At 36.4% G+C, this 20,949-nt stretch overlaps 1 protein-coding gene across 3 annotated transcripts in view; it reads left to right on the forward strand.

Annotated features, from left to right (window-relative positions):
- CAMKMT (calmodulin-lysine N-methyltransferase) overlaps window positions 1-20,949 on the forward strand; it is a 221,406-nt gene that overhangs the window by 181,044 nt on the left and 19,413 nt on the right. For all 3 annotated transcript variants that reach the window (XR_011738221.1, XM_071806088.1, XM_065833393.2), the window contains 4 exons: window positions 797-851; window positions 1,905-1,968; window positions 6,143-6,209; window positions 18,894-18,968. Coding sequence is in view for 2 of the 3 variants with exons in the window: in XM_071806088.1 (XP_071662189.1) it covers window positions 797-851; window positions 1,905-1,968; window positions 6,143-6,209; window positions 18,894-18,968 (261 nt within the window). In the remaining variant the exon portion in view is untranslated. The remainder of the gene's footprint in view (window positions 1-796; window positions 852-1,904; window positions 1,969-6,142; window positions 6,210-18,893; window positions 18,969-20,949) is intronic.

The raw sequence follows: 20,949 nt of genomic DNA on the forward strand, positions 1-20,949 counted from the left end.
AGGACTTTCTTTGTGGCTGCCCTGCAAGCTCCCACCCAGCACGCTATCTGCGCCAAATTATATTTCACATGCACGCCTTAATAACAGCGCGGTATGGTCCAAGTTAAAAGCAGCCTTTTAGACCATGTATTCAACCCTCTGCTTGGGCTCAGATTAGGCTCTTGACACCAACTTCGTTTAGTTTTCTGAGGCTTAACTGTTGCTGTTCCCATCGTTGTTCATAACAGTATTGTTTGTAGGTCACTTGCAGTTTTAAGTGCTAATTGAAGGATCGGATTTCTTCATGTGTAATTGTTTTGCGGTATATGGCTTGTTTTAAAACTTCTCTCTTTTTAATATAAGGCATCTGCTAGGCATAACGGTATGGCGAGACATATAAATAATATTAATTTCCCCATTTACTTCTCTAACTGTTTTTGCAAGAATGAATGTGGATTAACATTGTTATCCTTTCCTAACAATTATCTTTCGCTACTCTAGCTAGTTTAGTTCTAAAAGACAGAGCCATTGACAAGGGAAAAAAGGGAACCTTCTCAGATTTTTCAGCTCAGCGGTGGTAATGTTGCACTGAACGCTAATGAGGGAACCCCCACTGATTTGCCTGCTTTGTGACTTTTCTATTTCATAATTATTTTTAAAACGCAAAACGACATGAGGTAGCCTAGTCATGTCTCTACAACTTCCTGGTAGCTCCGTTCTTACTGCAGATGGCAATTTGTTCTTGTAACATATATGTCTCTCTGACCATTTTCAATCTAATTTGTATGGGTTCTACCATTTCCTTTCTCTCTTTCAGGGACCTTGCTGTGTGTGAGCTAGGGGGTGGCATGACATGCTTGGCTGGGCTCATGGTAGGTCTTTTCTCAATTCCAATCCCATTCAAAGGAAGAAACAAAAGGAAAAATGTTCCAGTGCCTCCAACTGCTGGGTCAGAGAACTGTCAACAGCCTCAGCTGCGGTCAAGCTGCAGAGTCTTGAGAGACCTTCTAGATTGACTTGCTTTCGTATCATATTGATTTTATGGTTGCCTCGATGAGCAGAAACATTTTACCTCTGTGTAGTCAATATCTCTTGTTGTGACATTCCAGGCCACGTACGGTCTGTCTTTCATTGCCATAGCCGAAGCTTTTTTTTTTTTTCAGATTATAGTCCCATTTGCTAAGATACAGGAATAGCCTGGCGAATCACAGTTGGAGCACCATGATATAGCTGCTAATGTTTTGCCTGCATTATTACACCAACAAACATGATCCAGAGCTCTCGGTAATTAGATTCTTTTGAATTAGATTGGCCATTCAGGAGAGTCGTTCACCATTCTCTTGGTTCTGAGTCATGTATTCAGGAGATATTATGTAGCAGTGCAGTGCATTAGACAAGTTTTTATGTCTCTACAAATAAAAGCATATTGTTACACTGATTGGCATTTGACAAACCTGTCGCTCTTATACAATGTGTCGAGGTTACAGCCCAATGTGCGAGCATGTCAAAGCTCACAAAAAAATTACCCTTACAAAGCCATCTGCCTGCAATGCAAAGTTATATGAAGGGCATCAGGCAGTCAGACAGAAGCAAGCTGAAAGGCAGAGTGACAGCCTTGTATGATGGCTCTACTAGATAAACAGAAGCCCGCAAATGAAAGCCTCTCAGAATACCATCATCCGCTGTCACAATGCAATTACGGAACAGAATGATAGCAAGATAGAGGCTCCCGCAAATGGAATGATAAAAGTATTGACTGATTTGATTGAATGATTAAAATAATGCAGACATAAAATGAAAAAAGATTGAAGATTGTTACAGAGAAATAGGTGAGGAAGCATGATACTGAAGGCTTGTCACTCCTGTCTTCACTTCCACACAGACAAGCATATTTGCTCATTGTTTGCTGTGCTCTTTTTTTTCAGGTTGCTATTTCTGCAGATGTCAAAGAAGTTCTGTTAACTGATGGAAATGAAAAGGCCATCAAAAGTATCCTTATTCAGATAGAAAACTCGTTTGTTGTGCTCGTTCCTTTTTACTGGCTGAGTAACAATCGATATAAAGACAGACAGCATGGGGTATATTAAGAAAAAGTCCCCACATAGGTAATTAAAAAATAGATGTAGATTATCTTGAACAGAGCTACAGCTTCCCCCACAATAAATGCCACATTTTCTTCTTTAATTAAAAATGTACGTGTTGGTATAGAGCAAGTACAGTAGTAAATATTTGTCTTATGGTTGAGCGCTGAAAGATTCCGTATGTGTGTGCTGCATGTTACAGGAGATGTAGCACTGAATCAAATCATGAGCTCCCCTTCACATATTCCTTTTGCAGAACAACTAGATTATTTTTTTCCTTTTTTACTTTCAGATAGTAGCCTCTTAAAACATAACCAGTATTTGTATATTGTCATAGCTTTTCCAGTGTATATTGAAATGCATGGTTTCATTGTTGCTGCTAAGTTATAACTGCCTGCAAATTACCCCTTTAGTGTGCTTAATCGATTATCAATTTATCATTCTTTCTCTTGATGTAAGATTGCAAAACTCCTCTGTCTCTTGTAGAAAGTATTTTATTATATTTCTTATATTAGAATAAATTGCTATTATGCCCTTCTAATATGAACACATAGTTTAGAAAATTGAACTGGACTTTGACTAAGCGAGAGAATGAGTGAGCATAATTTGTGGCCACATTAAATATCAGCACAGAACAAGAACAGATATATACAGTGAATACTAATAGCCCTTAGAAATTGAGAGGGGAAAAAAAAAGGAAGATATCTGTTTGCTTTTGTTCCCTGGTAATCTTTCCATTTGCATCCAAGGCAGACTAGTTTTTTCAGGTTTTGGCCACTGCTTCATCAGAATTATCTAGATTTGAGTTCTGTATGTGTTTGAGAGCTAACATAATGAGTACTTAGTGAAAAAAATAAGTTAAACTAATTTGTGGTTTACAAAAATTGCAGTTGCTGATGGTTGTTAGAACAGGGGACATTGTAGTGCAAAAATATTAGCTACTGCCTTTAAAAAGACTTTCTCAGAGGTAACTGAGGTAACTATAGTTGCTTACAACAATTTAACAGTTTCATGGAAAAAATCCAGCCTCCCCTAGATTGTATCTTTTAAAACTTGAAGAAAGCATTATAAAAGCCCCCCTTTTAAAAATGCAAGTTCTCCGTTGCATTTCAGGGATACTTATTTTATTAAATTCTGGTTTGATGTCCTTATGTCTTGAGGAGGAATTATTCATTATTCCGTGTATTTTAACCAGCATCACCCCTTCCAATCTTTCCTCGATGTCATTATGAAGATAAAAATGTGGGAGAAAAAAAAGTGTTTCAAAACTAGCCTAACAAAACAAACGGATGTTTTATGGAAGCATATGTATTTAACAAAAGGTCGTTTTACCCACAGAAAGCTTCAGGTGAGCTCAGTAATCATCAAGTCAGCAAATATCCTGTGTAGCAGATTCCGTAAACATACCTGAACTTTTTTGAAATGTGGAAGTCTGCTATAGCAAGGAAAATTGGCAAGTGCTAAAAGTATTCACGCAGTCTTTAGAGTTAAACAAATTAAAGTGCTTTTATTCCCGAAGAAGATACTGTTAATATCATCTAATTAGCACACCTTAGTTTTTGACAACATGTTTTAGAAATATCTTTTCTTTCCAAAAGTCTTACAAGAAGTCTTCATCTGTATTCACTCAGTGAATCCCTTTCAGGGAAGCGATTGGTGGAAAGCTCTAACAGGAATTTATTTTTCTTTTTTAACATTTGGTGCTCTGAAGGCTCAGCATTCAAAGTGCTTTTATTGTGTTGGATTTTACAATGGGCTTAATATTAGCAGGGTGCCAAAGTGCAGCAGACTAAGAACTTTACAGTGTAGGTAGAATGTAGTCTTGAAAGTGCACGTAAGAAAATTTATGTTGCGTTTTATGTGTTTTTTGGTCTTCAGTAGTAATTCTATGATCTGTCGTATGGTAATTTTCTTTTGCATTCTTTTCTACAGTGACTAGCTATAATAGAAGTTTAGGCTAAATTTAGGTCTGTTTCAGGCACACCAGACTCACTGAAATCAGTAAGAATTTTTAGTGTAACAGGAAACAGTATTTGGCACCAAGTGCCACAGGCTACGAATTATGTATTTCTGCTAATTTTTATTACTGCTGATGGTATTTTTTAATTGTTTAGCATACCAAATTAATGTGGGATAAAATACTGTTTTTGTTTCTAGTTTTTACTCTTCAGGAATAGTTAATGCCTAGTATTATGCTTTTATGTAGGTATTACAGATTAAAATAATCTTGTTTAAAAATTACTGTTTACATCTTCCCTTTAAATTTCTTAGGAAGCTTAAATTACATGCCAGTCATACTCTACTATCCAAAAATTACTTTCCAAAAAGTGAAAGTGGTTGTCAACAAAAAAAAAAACAGAAAAAAAAAGAAAAAAAAATCACTGTCAGAAGCCAGGAAATCACCAAGCAAGCCTGCTAATTATTCTTAATGGGCAAGATGAGCACATTAAGAAACAAATGAATACATCAGTGAAATGTAATTGAAAATCGACCTGGCAATAGTGCATTGCGTCTGAGAATCTGCCTTTGTATTATCATCATCATCATAATTATTGTTGTTTTTGTTGTTGTTATCGCTGTTCAGTGAGCATAACTAACAGCTTTGCTTTGTGAAGTCTCAAGCTTTTGAGGATTTGATTTTTCTTTTAATTTTTGACATTCTTCATATTATTCTCCATTTCATACTGCCACTTGAAGTATTCACTATGTATGCTTTCAGTATCTATATTAGGATATGTTATTGAAATGTTACAAGTTAAAACAATTTACGAATATGTTAATTTCAAATTGTGATTTTAACCATTTCACTCTGAAAAATAGAGCTATATTTTATATTAATCAATGATCTTATGCACGAGGTTTATGGAGGTTTTTAAAAGGATATTATGATTTGAGTTACTAGTCCATTTAAAAGACTCCACTCTAACTCAGTCCTTTTACTTATCATGGGCAGTTTTTAATTGATTTAACAGATCATTTATATTGAAAAATCAATGAAATAAAGACATGTTATTCCTTTTGCAGCTTTGTTCAAAACTTTCTCGTTGGTTTAGTGTGTTTTGTCTAAGTTCATTCAGTATCATTTAAATAAAGTATTTTTTAAAATACAGATATTTCAAGTGAATAACTAAGGTATACATAGGCAAAGTTATCAGATTCACCCCCCCTTTGTGATTTTGGATTATATGCATTCAGACACAAATTTTCTAACTTAGGTAATATATCTATGGCATAGTCAGTCATGAACATCAATTTTTTTTCCCCCAGAACACTGGAAGCATCTCTACTTGGTTCGACATGTCAAAATCCAAGGATAAGGTTCATTTTTAGTGAAAATTGTCTCGTGTTTCAGAGAGGCTGCGTACCTTCTGCCTCGGCTCTGTTTCACACCATGTGCTAGCGACTTGAACTACTGTCTGAAAACATCAATAATACAAAACATTGTTGCCGTGCACTATAATGGCCATTAAAATATAGCGTATGGATCTTTCAACAGTCCTGGGAAATTTAGGTTAGAAAGGTCATGTTCAGCCTGAATGCCTGAAGACATGGGCTTATAAATTATTTAAAAAAGCTAGTGTTAACGTGTTTACAACAATTATTAATAGTTTTCCTCAGTTATATAATTTAAGTGCAGTGTAGCTAATTTATAGCCATGTTACATCTGGCTCTACTTAAAAACACCTTCCTTTTGCTTCACAGGCATAGACCATTCATTATTATTAATATTTCTCATAGCATATTGTGGAAAAGATTTAAAAGACATGTTGAAACTACAGAAATTTGTTTAAACCAGTTTTCTGTCAATCCATTTCTAGTTTTTGGCTTCACAAAATGTCTGTGGAGCCTCCACAGTCAGTGGAGGGTGGCAGCAAGAGCAAGTTGCTGCATAGATCTATGTTTGATGTGCTAGAATAGCAATGTAAAATTTATGTTTCTGAAAAGGCTATTAGCACAAATTAAAGATGACCAAACAGATAAAAGACATTATGATGGTATTAACAATGGGAAAAAATGTAATTTTTAAATTATTTTTATTACTGCTCTAGTTTTATAGAGAATTCTTAACAAATATGCTACAGATGTAAGTGAGATCATCACGAGAAACCAAAATGCAGGAGTATTTAAGGCTCAGAAAGTATCAAGCTGGTAAGATTCTACTAAACTGTTTTATTGATTGTTGCATGTAACTGTATATTTAATGTAAATGTGAAATGCATTCTAAAGTGTGAAAGTGTGGGCTATACTATTGATGATGACACAGATGTATGTACAGTGTAAGTAGGTAAGTGATGCAAGACAGAAATTTAGTATTAAAAAAAATAATTGCTTTTTAATATAGCAAATACGGTACAATTAATCTTGGTGACATGATCTCTTTTTTCCTTTTTATTTTTTTAAACACATGCTGTGTCTCTTCAAGCTGTGGTTTGGTGCATGGCTGAAATTTGGCTACTTCATAGTCAGCATTACCCATTGTACTGAATATGAGGCTTGGATTGAATGTACCTAAATCACTGGCAGGTTTCATTTTAGATAGCTCTGAGACTTCAGAGTGGCAACAACTCCCATTTTCCCCTGAGGCAGATGTTGTTGGAGCATCCATGGGAGGTTTTTTGGTCATCGTGTCTGTGCAGCCAGTGTCATGTTGTTGCGGCAAGGACAGACAGCGTGCTGGGCCCCATCTCTCATTGACGATGTCCTGAGGTCCAGGGTGCACCCAGCATTTTTCTCATAGTGCACCAGCTCTGTTGTCTCCAAATTAGCCCCAAATGCCTGGTCTGGAAGGTGGACATTGTAGAGCTTCAGAAAATTTGGTTTCATATTGTCTGCAGAGCCCTTCCTGACCCATCCTGTAATAGGTGGTGGCCACTGAGGTTAGCTCTTTAACTACTTCATTGAGGCACCTCCAGGTACAATAGGGACTGGAGGTAGCTGAAAATTTGAAGTGTGTTCATCTCTTGTCATATTTTAAAAGTAAATTGTAAAGTACTTCACATCCGTGATATGCGGTTAAGAATTAGAATGTGCTTAGAGATAGCTACCCAGGAGCAAATAGTGTACTGTTATTTGTGTGTCTAAATCTTCTTTTTTTGGTGATTCTCATTCCAAAAGGGCTCTCAGTCCTCCTCAAAGTAACAAAAGTAAAGCTGAAAAAGGGCTGAGAAAGGCAAGCTGTTACAGCAGAATAAGCTTATTAACATAGAGGGTTAAACCCATACAATTTTAATGGCTATCATTCACATCATTTATCCCTATGCTTATGTGTCCATTCTGTCTAGAGAAGTTCTTTTAAGTGAGCACTTATGGTTAGAAAAATTCTGCCTTCATTAGGGTGTACGTGCATGTAACTTAGAGCTCTATCTGTGCATCCGAATAAGTGCCTGCCAAGCAGACAAAGGCCATGTGGGCCCTAGAAATGATCTTTCAGGTTCCATGTGCTGAACGTTTCTTGTGAGCAGCCTCAGCCCCTCATCCCTGCTGAGGAGAGGCCGTGTGGTCCGTCCATCCAGAAGCTGAGATTCTGTAGATTTCCAATTGCCATCTACTTTGTATGAGATTTCAGATTTCATCCCTTGTCAAGACTTCAAACCTGGTCTTTTAGATATCAATCAAAAGCACATTTTCTACCCTGTCCTCATTTACATTTATCTAATGCTTAAGGTCATTTGTGATCATTTGAGTGTATTTCAGCATATGGAATCAGTGAATAATAGATTTCAGCCTCACGCTGTGAAGAAAGATTGTGTTTTACAGGACATGATGTTGTTTACTGGGTGTTAATAATCACTAATTAATAAACATATCTAGACGTCACCAAATGTTGCTTTTTAAGGAGTAAAAATGTCAAGTGTTTAACTTCTTGAGTGCAATAGCATTTGGAGCCGTATTTGCATAAATAAAATAATTAAATTACAAAAAGTGAAGTACTGCATCAAAACATAACGCTCGTCATAATAAACACAGAATTTGACTTTTAGTTCTTCATTCTTAACGCTTTTGCAGATTTGTTATAACAGTGTAAAGGTTTGTAACGTAAGTATTCAAATGACTCTCTAATTCCAAAAATAAATTACTATCTTGCATTTCTATACTTCATACTCTAATAGTTGATTTCTCCTGTCAAAATTAAGGTTATGCTTTGGTTGGATATTTGAGAAGTGCTAGTTGATGGATCAGTCCTTCATATACAGTAGTGACATGTGATGAAGGCAGTAACAAATTTATTTGATCACTTCTCAAGGCCTTGAAGAAACAAAAAAGGTTGATGTAAAATCTGTGATATTACTGTAACCCTGATTCACTTTTCCTACAACCAAAATGCTTAGTTATATAATGATTGTGGTGGGGTGTGGCAAAACCACAAGAAAATGTAGTGGTTTCTAGGAAAGAATGCAACAGTGGCATGCAAAGTGACATTAGGTGACTTTTTTGTACTGATCAGAGATTGCAGGCAAACGAATATAGTTATGTATTTAAGTGACTTACTGCACCATTAATTTAATCTGGAGAAGGCCTGTTCCTCACTCTAACATGTAATTTAAAAAGTATCCAGAATTGTAACTTTGCACAGTGTCCAGTGCTTCGTTACAAGATTTTTTCCATATGAAAGATAATTCACAATAGACCCTTCACACTGCACCTTCATCTTGCTTCAGTATCTTGTAGACTTTTTCTTGCACAAGGAGTAGAAATTATCAGTGTGAGAGTCCGTTTGTGATTGTTCCAGACATTTAAGTCTAGACTTGGAAAATAGGCCAAAAAATGTATGGCACGAAAAGGAGCAATCCAGTATCAGCCAAGAGAAGTTAGATTAAGACAACCTGCCATACATTTATTTATTTGGATTTATGAAAAATACAGTAAATGAGCACTTATCTAGCTCTCTGCCAACTCTTGATTATTGTTTAAAAGTACAGTAATGTAAGCCAAACTGGCAGTTTGTCATATTATGTGTTATAATACAATAATAGATATTTAGTAAACAGTTTACTTCAGCAGTGCATATACAATTCTGTTTTATTTTTAGCTTCCATGAGTATGTTCAGAATTTCTTGTTTACACTTACTGGAAATAGGTACAGTAATGCCACCAAGTTACTAATAATGATTTTCCATGGTAAGGTGAATTATTCATACTGTGTATGGGTTTGACTTTTTTGGTTTTTTTCCACAATTCAAAAATCATCCCTGAGTCGTGTTGTTTACCCCATAACGACGTGTATCATATCATTGTTTTGAACATGTCCACCAGTTATTAAAGTAACAATAACAAAGCAGAGGAATCTCTGCTATTTTTCTTCTCTTTATTTTAATGCAGAAATCTTCCTGAAGCAGGGGTTTGGGTAGCAGAATTTTGAAAAATTGTTTTTATTACAAATGTCATGATTGAAAAAGTTTTATCTAAGAGGAAGGCTGGCAGTATAAACGTTCTAAAGGTTAACAGACTCTGTCTGTCTTACCTACCAGAGAATTTGTTTTTTCTATCAGATTCCCTTGTCCGAGAAGACTGAATCTTTTAAGAACAAAATTAGTACACTTATTGCTGATATGGGACCTGTGAGGTTTTTTGGTTGTGTCTATTGTTTCGCTAAGAGTTGCCTCAGAGAGATAACATTCCATTTGTAAACAAGTAAATAAAACATCAAGTCAGTGAGAGAAATGCTTATGGTGTCACGCAGTCTTTGATTTTATTAGTAGTAATGTATCGTATACTTTTTGTTCATTCTATAGTCTACATATATGGTCACGTGACCAAAAGTGACAATTTCTTCTCCTTAAAGGTTAACAGATAAGTTATAATCTGTTAACTGAGATTTTAGTGCTGCTTACAAATGCAACGTATTTACAAGCTTCTGGAATTAAACCTGAAGAGAAAAAAATGACCTTTCTATAGACTAAATGTCGTTCGGTATAATAGTAGGGTAAGGTCTCAATGACAGAGCACTGAGCTATATAATCCTGATTTCATTTGTATATTAACTACCTCTTCCTCTGTAACTGTGAACATGTGAATATTTTATCTTACTGCAATGCTCTTCAAATATGCCAGTTTCTAATGTGCCTGATTTTAGCTGGTCACGTAACATGTTCTGTCAACATAGGACAGCTTTAATAAAGACTCCCACTATGTTACCATTAATCAAATTGACCTGAATGTTGCTAAATTCAAACCTGTTGAAAGCATACTTATTGAACTTGTGTTTGCCAGTTTAGCAACCCTGAAGGAATCCTTTTTGTCCATCTCCTTTTCCAGTCTCCCCAGGTAACACCATTGCATGTTCAGTGTCTATTGGCAAGGAGGAAGCTACCAAAAGGAAAATTTCCTGCTCTTTGGGTTCTTTCTGTCTTCGTTTCATGACTTGATGTATGTGTGAGAAGAAACAATGAACAGTCTGTACATGTCGATTGTGAGTTTGTAACTCTCTGTCACAGAAAACTCAACTCAGGTGGAAACGATTCCCTATCTCTGATCATACTTGCCCTTCTCTGTATGTTTTGCAGTTTCAATCTATTTGTTTTCAGATGAAGGCAGGCAGTACTCCGTTCAAAGTCTGTGCAAATGACAGATATATGTAGGGGAATAATGGTGATTTCTATTCCTCTTCTAAAAATGCCTAACAGTGATTTGCTTTTTCGCCTGCAGCTGGGCACTGAGCTGCTATTTTCATGACACTGGCCCTCACACCAGTGATGGTCAGTTCAGAGACCTTCGTTTTCGATGTGAAGCCGGAATTATTTTTCCTGTTGTGCACTCTGCATCTATCCGCACTGGATTTCATCTGCCATTTTATTGTCCAATAACTTAGTTTCATTCTTCTGCGATTCTTCACAGTCTCCTCTTTTCCTTAGTGTCCTGAATAACTTCGTAACACCAGCAAACTTAACCACCTCAGTGCTCATCTCTTGTAAACATGTTGAATAGAACAGGTCCCAGGGCAACTCCACTGATTAAGTCCCTCCTGCATTCCCTGTTTTTTGTTCCATTATTTAGCCATGCCAGGACTCTTCTCCAGTGGCTGTCTGCAGGAAGATTTAGAGCAAAAGAACCGGCCTGCCTAATTTTATTATCATATTTAATTTTCCAAGTTTGTGATCCTTCATTTGGGTGCGACTTCAGCTTTTGGAGGAATGATATCTTGTTTCTGATAACCTTTCTTTACCATTTGGCCATACCAGCTGACTTTTACTGACTTCCAAGCCTCTCCTATTTGTGTATTTCACCAAGATTGGGTGACTTAATGAAGTTGCAATTTATTTTAAATTGCATTGTAGTTTTGTCTGTCTTCTATGTGCAACCAGATACGAATATATAAAGAGAAAAAACTGAAAAGTTAGCAAACTTTGTAGAGAAATTTCTCTGTGTTTGGAAGAACAGGAAGAAAAGCTAGGTGCTACCTATAAGTATAGCATTATTTTAAATCTTGATCAAATCCTTGGCTATTTTATGATGGTCTCCTATTAGCTTAAAAACCATGCTTTTGGTAAAATTATTCCTCTTGTACTCTCTTGGACTGGATGGAAGGACTAGGTGGAGACCACTGATATGCGAAAACTTACATCTTTCTTCCCGGGGCTTTAAAGAAAAATGTCCGTGACAAGTTAGAATCAGAGATTATTTATTTTATTCCTACGCTCTTTTGTGTATCCATCTTTCTAGCCAACATTTACCTTGTTTCCTGGTTCATATTTTTGCCATTGTACTTTTGTCTACTGTTCGTTTTCTACCTTGGCTCAACTGTAACAGTTGTCACATACATTTTATACGCTTTCGGTATCTTCTCTTCTTTACAGGTGCTCTCAGCTAATCTTTGCTACAGACATAGGAAAGTTGGGACAAACTTTAAATTTTGACAAAATGATGATTGCAGTGTTGTCTTAGTTTATTTCATTGATATTCAATCAATTTTCAGTTATTCAAATGTTACCAAGGATACTGAAAATGAATGGGATTTGGGAAAGACGCAGAAGAGTAAATCAGGGTCTGGAAATGAGGGAGTTAAAGAGCTCTGTTTACTTAACTTGTCAAATAAATTACTTGATTGTTAAGAAGTGAATTGATTTTGATCTGAAAGTCTCATGTGGGGAAAAAAAATCTCTAATAGAAGATCACTCTTTAATCTATCTTACAAGTACCTAACAAGATGTAGAAATTGAAGCTAGACAAATTCAGTCTAGAAAAAAATAAGATTTGATGGAGAGAGTGATAATACATTAGAACATCTTTCCATGGGAAGTGGTAGTTTCTTAAGCAATGAATGTTTAAATCAAGTTGGATATCTTTCTGAAACATAGATTAATTTCCTGAGATATATGGGCTTGATACAGAAATCTGAAAACTTGGATGTCTCTTCTGCCCTCAGAATTTAAGCATGTGTGAATCACATAATTGCTGCTGTTTTTCATTTTTGCCCCATTCAGACCTTGTGGACCTGCCGGATTCACTTTACATTCTTTGTGTTTTCTTCTTGTTCCTTTGATTATGCTCTCCATATTCATGGATAGATTATTCTCCATAGAGCAAGAAACTGTCTTCTTTTCCTTTGTGTTTTTACACAAGCCAAACTTCTACAATGCTTGTATTCACTGATCCTACCAATATGGTTGTGCCATGTGCTTATGCTGTCCTGCATTTTGAAATTATGTATTTTTTAATACCGTATCAGTCTGAATTAGAATGTGAGCGCCATCCATTTTGTGCATACTGTACTACATGAACGTTGCTAAAACCAGAAGCCAATCTCCTAAATAGCAGCTGATTTAGAATGAATATGGAAGAGGGATGCAAAAAGGCAAGTTTGCAAACACCAGTCGTATTTTTTTATTGATAACTTCTTTATACAAGATATTCTCACTTCTTTTTGAAAAATAGCCACACTTGCATTCAATGTTGGGCTGTGGTGTGTCTACAAAATGGAAAACTTTGCTCTGCAGCAGTTGTATTTACATGCAGTCTATTTATGGTGTCCCAAAAAACTTAGTAGTTTTTGATCTGCAGCAAATGTGTAAGTGTTAGGACTGTTATTTTTAAAGACAAAACTGTAATGTTCCCATCTGAATTTTAGCAAAATATGTTGTAGCGAATAAGAGAGAGGAAATATGTTCTCAGAATAAGGAATAAGGGAAGCATGTAATGTTATCATACACTTCTTTTTAAGAGGAATTTTTAGGCAGGAAAAACTAGTTAGAATAATAGAATGTCTCAAGTTAGAAGAGACCCATATTTGGTTTTGGTGTTTTTTTCTTCTTTTGTATTACACCATTAATGAGGCTTCACCATGAATTGTTGTACCAGGCATTGTGTAAACATAGAGCAAAAAGCAGGAAGTGTTAGAGAATCTATGGTCTAATACCGGAGATAGGTATGGTGAGGGAGGATAACAAGGATAATTGTAGCCGGCATAACAGAATTAGAGGCACAGGAGCAGCCTATTTTCAGGTTTTGTAGGTGCTATTTTAAAGGAGAGCTGAGAAAAGTCATCAATACACTTTGACAAGAGTAGATAAATGATGTGGAAGTTGACAAAACCTGCTTAGAGATTGTTAGAAGGAAATTCCCATCAGCAATTGTAAATATCCCATTTGAACTGCTTAGAGATCTGAGTGGTTAATGTTGGGTACCTGTGGTTCAAAGTTTAACCTTGGTCCCTTGAAACCAGGTATTCACTGTAGAGAATGAGATAATGGATAAGAATACAGAGCAAAGTGAATAAGTGAAAGTAACAGAGGCAGAAGGTGGAGGAATAAGAGCAACCTAATGAGAATATGATGAAAAAGATGAGGAAATGGTGGCAGGCAAACTTGCAGGAATCCTCAGAGGAGTTGTAAAAATAGGTGTATGCATTGCCTCTGTCACTAAATTAAAATTCATCTTTTTGATCTTTATACAAAACTGAGGATTCTCAAAGATCAAGGTGTGGAGATACGTCCTGATGATCCCTTTTGTTAATGTGTTAATGAACTTGGTTAATGGCAGGGAAGAAGTCATATAAATCCCTAGACAAAATCTTTTACCTGAACCTGTGTACTTACCAATGATAATGCTTTTCAAACACTGAAGCTTAAATTAAAATATGAAAAGAAGAGGTGGGTAGACAGGGGTTCTTGGTAGCTGGCCGTCTGCAAACTGGGACCATTTTTTATATCTTTATAAAAACCACTAATGCGTTTTGAGGCAAGGAAACCTTCTGTGTCCTTTGTCCTTGCTTCTAATTTTGATTTTTTGTCTTTGTCTGCACAACCCCTCTTCTGCTAGCTTGAGAGCTACTCTAGCCTATGCCATTTATCACAAGAACATCTCAGAGGAACTTGGAAATGTTTCAAGTTTTAACAATCAGAGACTTAACCTGCTTTTTCTCAAGTAAGTTACCTGCCTAGACACACTTGGAAGACGAACAGTGAGGCTGAATAATAATAGTAATGAGGAATTTTGCATGAGAAATAAAAACCTGGTGTAAAGAGGTCTTTTGTTGTAGATTGCTGAGATACTTTACTAGTGTAAGAAAAAGAGTGTCGACATTTGTCAAGCTACCCTGCGTAAATTAGAGTTACTGTACAGGGGAAGTGCAGCCTTGCTGCCGTAACCATCCCTGAGACATTTGCTATTTTGTCTGGGTTTTATTTTCTTTGAAATACAAGGCAATATTTGGGGCTATGTTGGTAGTACTTAAAGTCTCTATTTTCTCAGTTGATCTTTTTTGTTCTGTTACCATTACCATTCTTTTTATCTTGAACCTTAGCACATTCTCTGGCTTGCTTGTCAATTCAAAAGATAAATCAGGGGAAAAGAAAAAATAACACAAAAAAACATGCAAAGAAAATGTTTTGATTGTTTGTTGGGTGTTTTGGTTTGTGGTTTTTTTAATGAATTTTTTGCTTTAGAATGGTGTAAGATTCACAGCCTAGGGAAATAAAGCATCAGAACATATTTTTTCAGACGATTTTGATAGTATGCTTTATCCCTGACCTGGAAAAGCCACCTCTGAATGTGAGAGGATAGTTCATTCTCCATAGCTCATTCAGTCCTTGTCCTTTTTGCTAGGACTGCCATCAAGATTGCTAATTATAGTAATAGGTTTGTGACGTGGGTACTTTTCCTCTGAAAACTGGTCAAATTCATTTGATACAGGCCATAAAACAGCCATTAGCAGGTACCAAGTTTCAGCCACCTTCATTTTGGCCTAAGTAGTAGCCGAACAGCGCAGTGGTGTTTTTCCTTCACATCGTGCTTCATTTTTTGATGTTCTTGTAGCCAAAAAAACCTCCCAAACTGTTTTATATTTCCAGGGGGTTTCAGAGCCTTTTCTGCTGAAACTCATTTGCCTGTTTTCAATTGCAAAAAACTAAACCTGCATGAGTTAAATAAGCCAGCACAAAATAATGACAAGGGTGAGCTTTACAAGCCTTAAATATGTTAGGGTTTTTCTTGTTTGTTTGTTTATACAAAAAAGCCATTGAGGGTATGGCTTGGACAGAAATACAGAGCAAAGGGCATTTTTCAGATTTACCAAACAATTTCAGCTGTTAGTTGTGTAGCATCTTCCATCAAAAGAAAGGCATAAAAATATTATCTTTAAAACTTTGTATTTTGCCGAAAGAAAAGTAGCTTTATAAAAAAGTGGGTTTTGCCCACTAGTTTAGCATCCCTGAAAAGGGAACAAGAGGAAAATCTTAATAAGGCTTGTGGTTTTTTCATGTTGATCTCAACACAATGCTGGCAATTTAAAAGTGGTGGTATGGTGTTTTTGAACTTATGTCTGTCTTTTTTTTAAGGGAAACTTCATGAAGACTGAGATTTTCAGATTTCTGTTGCTAATACCTTTCTGGATTTCCTAGCAGTGCTTTTATTTAAATGAAAATGCAATCAGCTCTTGCTGCATGGTACATTTGGTATTTCTTTCAGGTCTATCCACTAAGTCCAAGAGTCATGTCCTCAATAATCCCAGAAGAAATTAATGTTTCTGACCCCCTTAATGCATAGATACATGCATTTTGATACACATGTACACATCTTTACCTTTCTCAGATTTGGTTTGCAATATCAGTAGATTTTTCTGTACTTCACACTCAGGAATTGTGTTTGGATAATAGGAACTTGTATGGCTAGTTAATGGTATTTATATACATACTGACTCTGATGCCCTACTTTCACAAGCACTAGAATTCAAAATAGCTGATTCTGACATCAGTGTTAATGATGTAATAGTGCTGACACTAAGCAGAATTGTTTCTGATTCCCTGATGTACAGGGGCATGTCTGCTTTACAGGTGCAGGTGCAGATGCTTGATCACAGCTCATGCAAATTTGTGGAAATGATAAAGGTGTCAATATGGTAGCCCAGAGTCAGCTACCTAAAGAGTTTTGAAGGTTGCAGCCTGTACTGAGCTTCACGTATTCGAGCTGCACTTCGCTTACTAGTCATACTTGCACTTGTCTAAAGATAGCAAGGATAAATATATACAGCTTGTAGTTGTGTTTCCCCCACCAGTGTGCATGTATCCTGAGTGAGATCAGAATGGCTCCTGCTGGTATTTATTTTAAAGAAATTATCTTTAGTTTATGTGGTTATTACCCACAGGAATAAAATGTTTCCTGTGCATTTTGAAAATTAATGGCAAAGTTGAATTTGAAAATCTTGCCTCTAAATTTTTCGCTTTTACATAATTACTGTGTCTTCAGGGATGCAGCTGGACTGGAGCTGGAGAGCAGGAGCAGCCCTGGTGCCAGATCAGGAAAATGGAGGAAGACTGGCTGATGGCTGCATGTGGGGCCCTCAGCACACGTGTCCTCCCAACAGCACACATGCCAGTCACGTTGCACCACTGCTCACGCTCCTGGCAACTCGTCAATTCCATATTTTGCTCAGCGTTATGGATTCTGAGCTTTTACCTGCCTGCACAAACTCCTTTGTGCCTACAGTAGGTGTGCACAGAAAATGCTGTATTTTGGCTGCTCGGCAGGAACCTGACAGTAGCATGAGAAAGGTTTGGGGTTTTTTTTGCCAGGAGGAGGCACCTGTGCTGCCTTCTGAACTGCATGAGTGAAGTATAGTAAATATATGGGTTAAAAAAATCATAATTCAAATCCCTATAGTGGTACTGATCAGATCTCTGTTTCTGTAGCAATGAGAACCAAAGGTGGCCTTTTAAGGCTCACAGTTCATCTACGAATTTCCAGTTCTGCTTCAGGATTCTTAAAGTATTAGAGCGCGTGCTTTAAACCCACAAAACTTACCTTTACCTAATTTTCACCATTCTAACCTAAGTTTCCACGGAAACAGGGTTGAAAAAGCCGCTGGTAGCCAGCAGGCAGCCAGCAGCTGAGAGTGAGAACTCTCCTTTGTCACTTGCCACTACTGGATGCCTGCTGCGTGCCAGTGTGCAAAGCTACCTAGGCTTCTAAAATCTGGAATACTTTCAATTTGAGGGGAAAAAATTAAATTAATCTACTCTTTTCTCTCTTTGGATTGTCACAGTAAATTCCAGGAGGGCAAATGGGCTAATGAGTCCTGATCTGTTCGGTTAGGCTCAGCCCCATGTAATCAAAGCTTTCCCAACCAACTGGGCCTCTCCTTTCATAATTTCTGTGTTTTAAGAGCATTCCCTCTCAAATTTTGTGTCCGTGAACATGTACTTGCATATAGTGGTACCTTAACTCTTTGTGGCTCTATATGTATCTATGTGCTTATTTACGAATCTTCTTTGCATATGGTATAGTCAATGTATACAATTTCCTTTTTTCCTGTATACTTAGAGAACATTTCTGAATGAACCCATTATAACCGATCCTCAGTTAAATATTAAGAGTAGTATGTGAATGGAGATGGCTTTTAACCAGAAGTAGATTATAGCTGTGGGAAGACTAAAGGGTCTATTTGGTCAAGACTCATACAAAACTGAGATAAGCATGCACAACCTGACAAGATCAGATTAGACCCTTCCCCCACAAGTGCTTTTCCCATAAATATTTATCTACTTTCTATTATAAATAACCAGGAAATGAAAAAGAAGGATAGATTATTTTTTAAAAAATAGACTAGAAATAGAAATGCAGTTTCAAATCTTCCGGTTAATGATATTTTAAGTATGCAGTAAGTTCCAATACTGGTTGCTATTTTTAAATGGGAGCAAAGTACTGAAATTCGTCATGGCAGCTACATAAATCGGCAGCATTCATAAACAAAGGAGAACTTTGCGCATGTGTGCATTTTTCCCCACTGTTGGGTACCTTAGAATTAAATAACTGATCACCTGTGAGAGAACAGGTGTTGACAGAGTTAGCACTGCTGTATTTTTAAGCTTGCCTGAGGCAACATAACTGGCATTGAAGTTAAGCTTGGCATTCTTTCACCCTGTCCCTCCTCCCTCCAGCCCAAGTGAATGCTCACTTCGTCAATGAGAACCGTAGCTGACTTGCCTGCAAGATGTAACGTAGATTCATGAATTCACAGCTATTCCGCAAATTCGTGTTTCATTCAGATTGTCGATACTTCGACTTCATTTCCTCATGCAGTGGTGTTAAGGGGTAAAAAACTGAAGCATGTGCCACTAATTCAGAAATGCATGTTTGCTGGTGATCTGCTCATCAGAACCTCTGTGGATTGCCTTTCTGTTATATTAAAAAGATAGGTCTTCAGCTTTGAGATTTAAAACCTTAAAAATGTACAGAATAATATTTTTGCATTCATCTTTGAAAGTAACAAGGATATGCTTTTTAAAACACTGCTAATTCACATAAGAATAGTATTAATGCTTTAAAAATCTCAAGATGAAAAATGTAAGTCCTTTTTTCTTTTCTTTTCTTTTTTTTTAAATAAATCTTTTTTTCCTCTAGCATTTTACGATGGGATAATGAGACAGATGTCTCTCAACTGGAAGGACATTTTGACATTGTTATGTGTGCTGACTGGTAAGTACATAAAAATCATAAAACTCATGTTAGAAAAATAGCTTTGCTGGAGTAATTGTACTGTGCTGCTTGCTGATGGCTAAGCAAAGTCAACAAATGAAGCACAAAGCCACCTTAACCTCAACAAATTAATATTCATCTCCATGTGACAGTTATAAGGTAGTCTTCTATCACACAGTAACTTCTACCACATTATTTCCCAAAGATTGATTTTGAGAAGCATTTCCATTTTCTGGAATTGCCTCTGTTTCATGCTTGACGTATCAGTAAATGGACGACTTAGGCAAATTGCAAATAATTATGGCTCAGTGAGGAACAGTCTGGAGAAAAGGGAGTTTATCAACACAAACAGCTCAATTAGCTTACTTCTTAGGAAAGATCTGACTATTGATATAAGGGGATATATTTTTTGCTTCCCAGAAAATCTTTCCGAGGAAAAAAAAAGATGTTCAAAACCATTTTTTCCCCCATCATATTCTGTTTCTTAAATCAATTTGACAGCAATATTTGTAGACATAAGCTTTATATTATTTAAGCAGGCACATGTTAATTGTAAGAGAATTCTTAGGAAAAAAAAAGATAGTACAGCACTCAATTAATGAAAAGATAGATGCGTGTTGCAAAATGGTATATTGTTTTAATAATTTATGCAAATAGATTTTATTATTGACACAACCCTTTGCTGACAGTGGATTTGCAGAATTGTGCTGTGCTATATTTACTGCATGCTAGCTTTAAAAATGGTACATTATTAATTACTTGTGTTATATAAATGGAGACAGTGTAAAAAGAGATGTGCAAATTTCATTTAGGAGAGCAGATGTTTTTTAGTGCATCTATCTTTCTTTCATGAATATTTGCTCTTGACCCTTTGAATGTCCAAAACAGAAAAAGCTGTTTATGTTTTGTTGCACATAACTATTGTTAGAGACCAAATTCTGAAAACAGGGACTTCCTAAGACAGCTCAGTTCAGCAGATTTCTGTACCTTACTAAGAAATAGTTAAAGGAAGAAGGCAAAGGGAAGTACAAAACTGTCTATTGTCTTTTTAAACAATGTTCTTTTTAAGTGGCTTCTGATAAAATATTCCTCTAAAGCGCCTTTTTTTTTCGTATTTAAGCAAACTCTTCTTATTTCAGAAAAGTTATTGCTTTTACATAGCATTGGAGAAAGTGTATTTAGTAATCTTTTTCCCTTTTCTAATACCTGTTTGTTGACAGAATGCAACAGTGCTTCATTTCTCTTAGCATTTAATTTCAGAAAAGTTCTTTGTTCCCAAAAAGGACAGAGAAGGGTTTCGAACTAATCGCCGATAATGTGCCTCAGAGATGCATCATCTGATTAAAATAAGGAGCTAAACAACACCATATGATTTCAGCAAGTAATTTAGTAAATGCCTTCCTCACCAAATATTAGAATGGATACTCCAGGTTTCATTGCACAGATGAAGTTAATGCTGGACAGGATTAGATCAGATTAAGTATGAAAGTCAGATCAGAGCGCTGGCGGACATGAGCAGGAGGGCAGCAGTCTTCTCGGAGGCTTAGACAAGGCTCACATATGGATGTTCTGCAGATTAAGTGGGTGAAGCAAGGTCTTGCCAAGAGATTTAGAGTTAAATTTGTTCTTCACACAAATATCAAAACAACCTGGCTGTGCCATCTCTTGTATTCTTGATACTCACACCATGTCATCCTATTTGTGCTGGGAGTACAGCAGAGTGGAGCAAGACTTAAGTTGTTTTTTTCAGTAATATTCTTGCCTAATACCCCTCCCAGTTTGTTTGGAAATAGTGCAGCTTCTTTAGGAAACAAAGAATCAAATGTGACAGGTAAAATACATAATGCATTTGCAATCCCTGCATTTTGTACACTTATTTTGAAGCACTTAAGATGCAGGTAAGAGTATAAATGTTTATAGATTTCTAAAAAATAAATAGAAATGTACAGGTTAGTTTAAAGTATGTGTTTTTATTCACAAA

The sequence above is a fragment of the Patagioenas fasciata genome, chromosome 3 (genome assembly GCF_037038585.1).
Source record: "Patagioenas fasciata isolate bPatFas1 chromosome 3, bPatFas1.hap1, whole genome shotgun sequence".
Lineage (NCBI taxonomy): Eukaryota > Metazoa > Chordata > Aves > Columbiformes > Columbidae > Patagioenas > Patagioenas fasciata.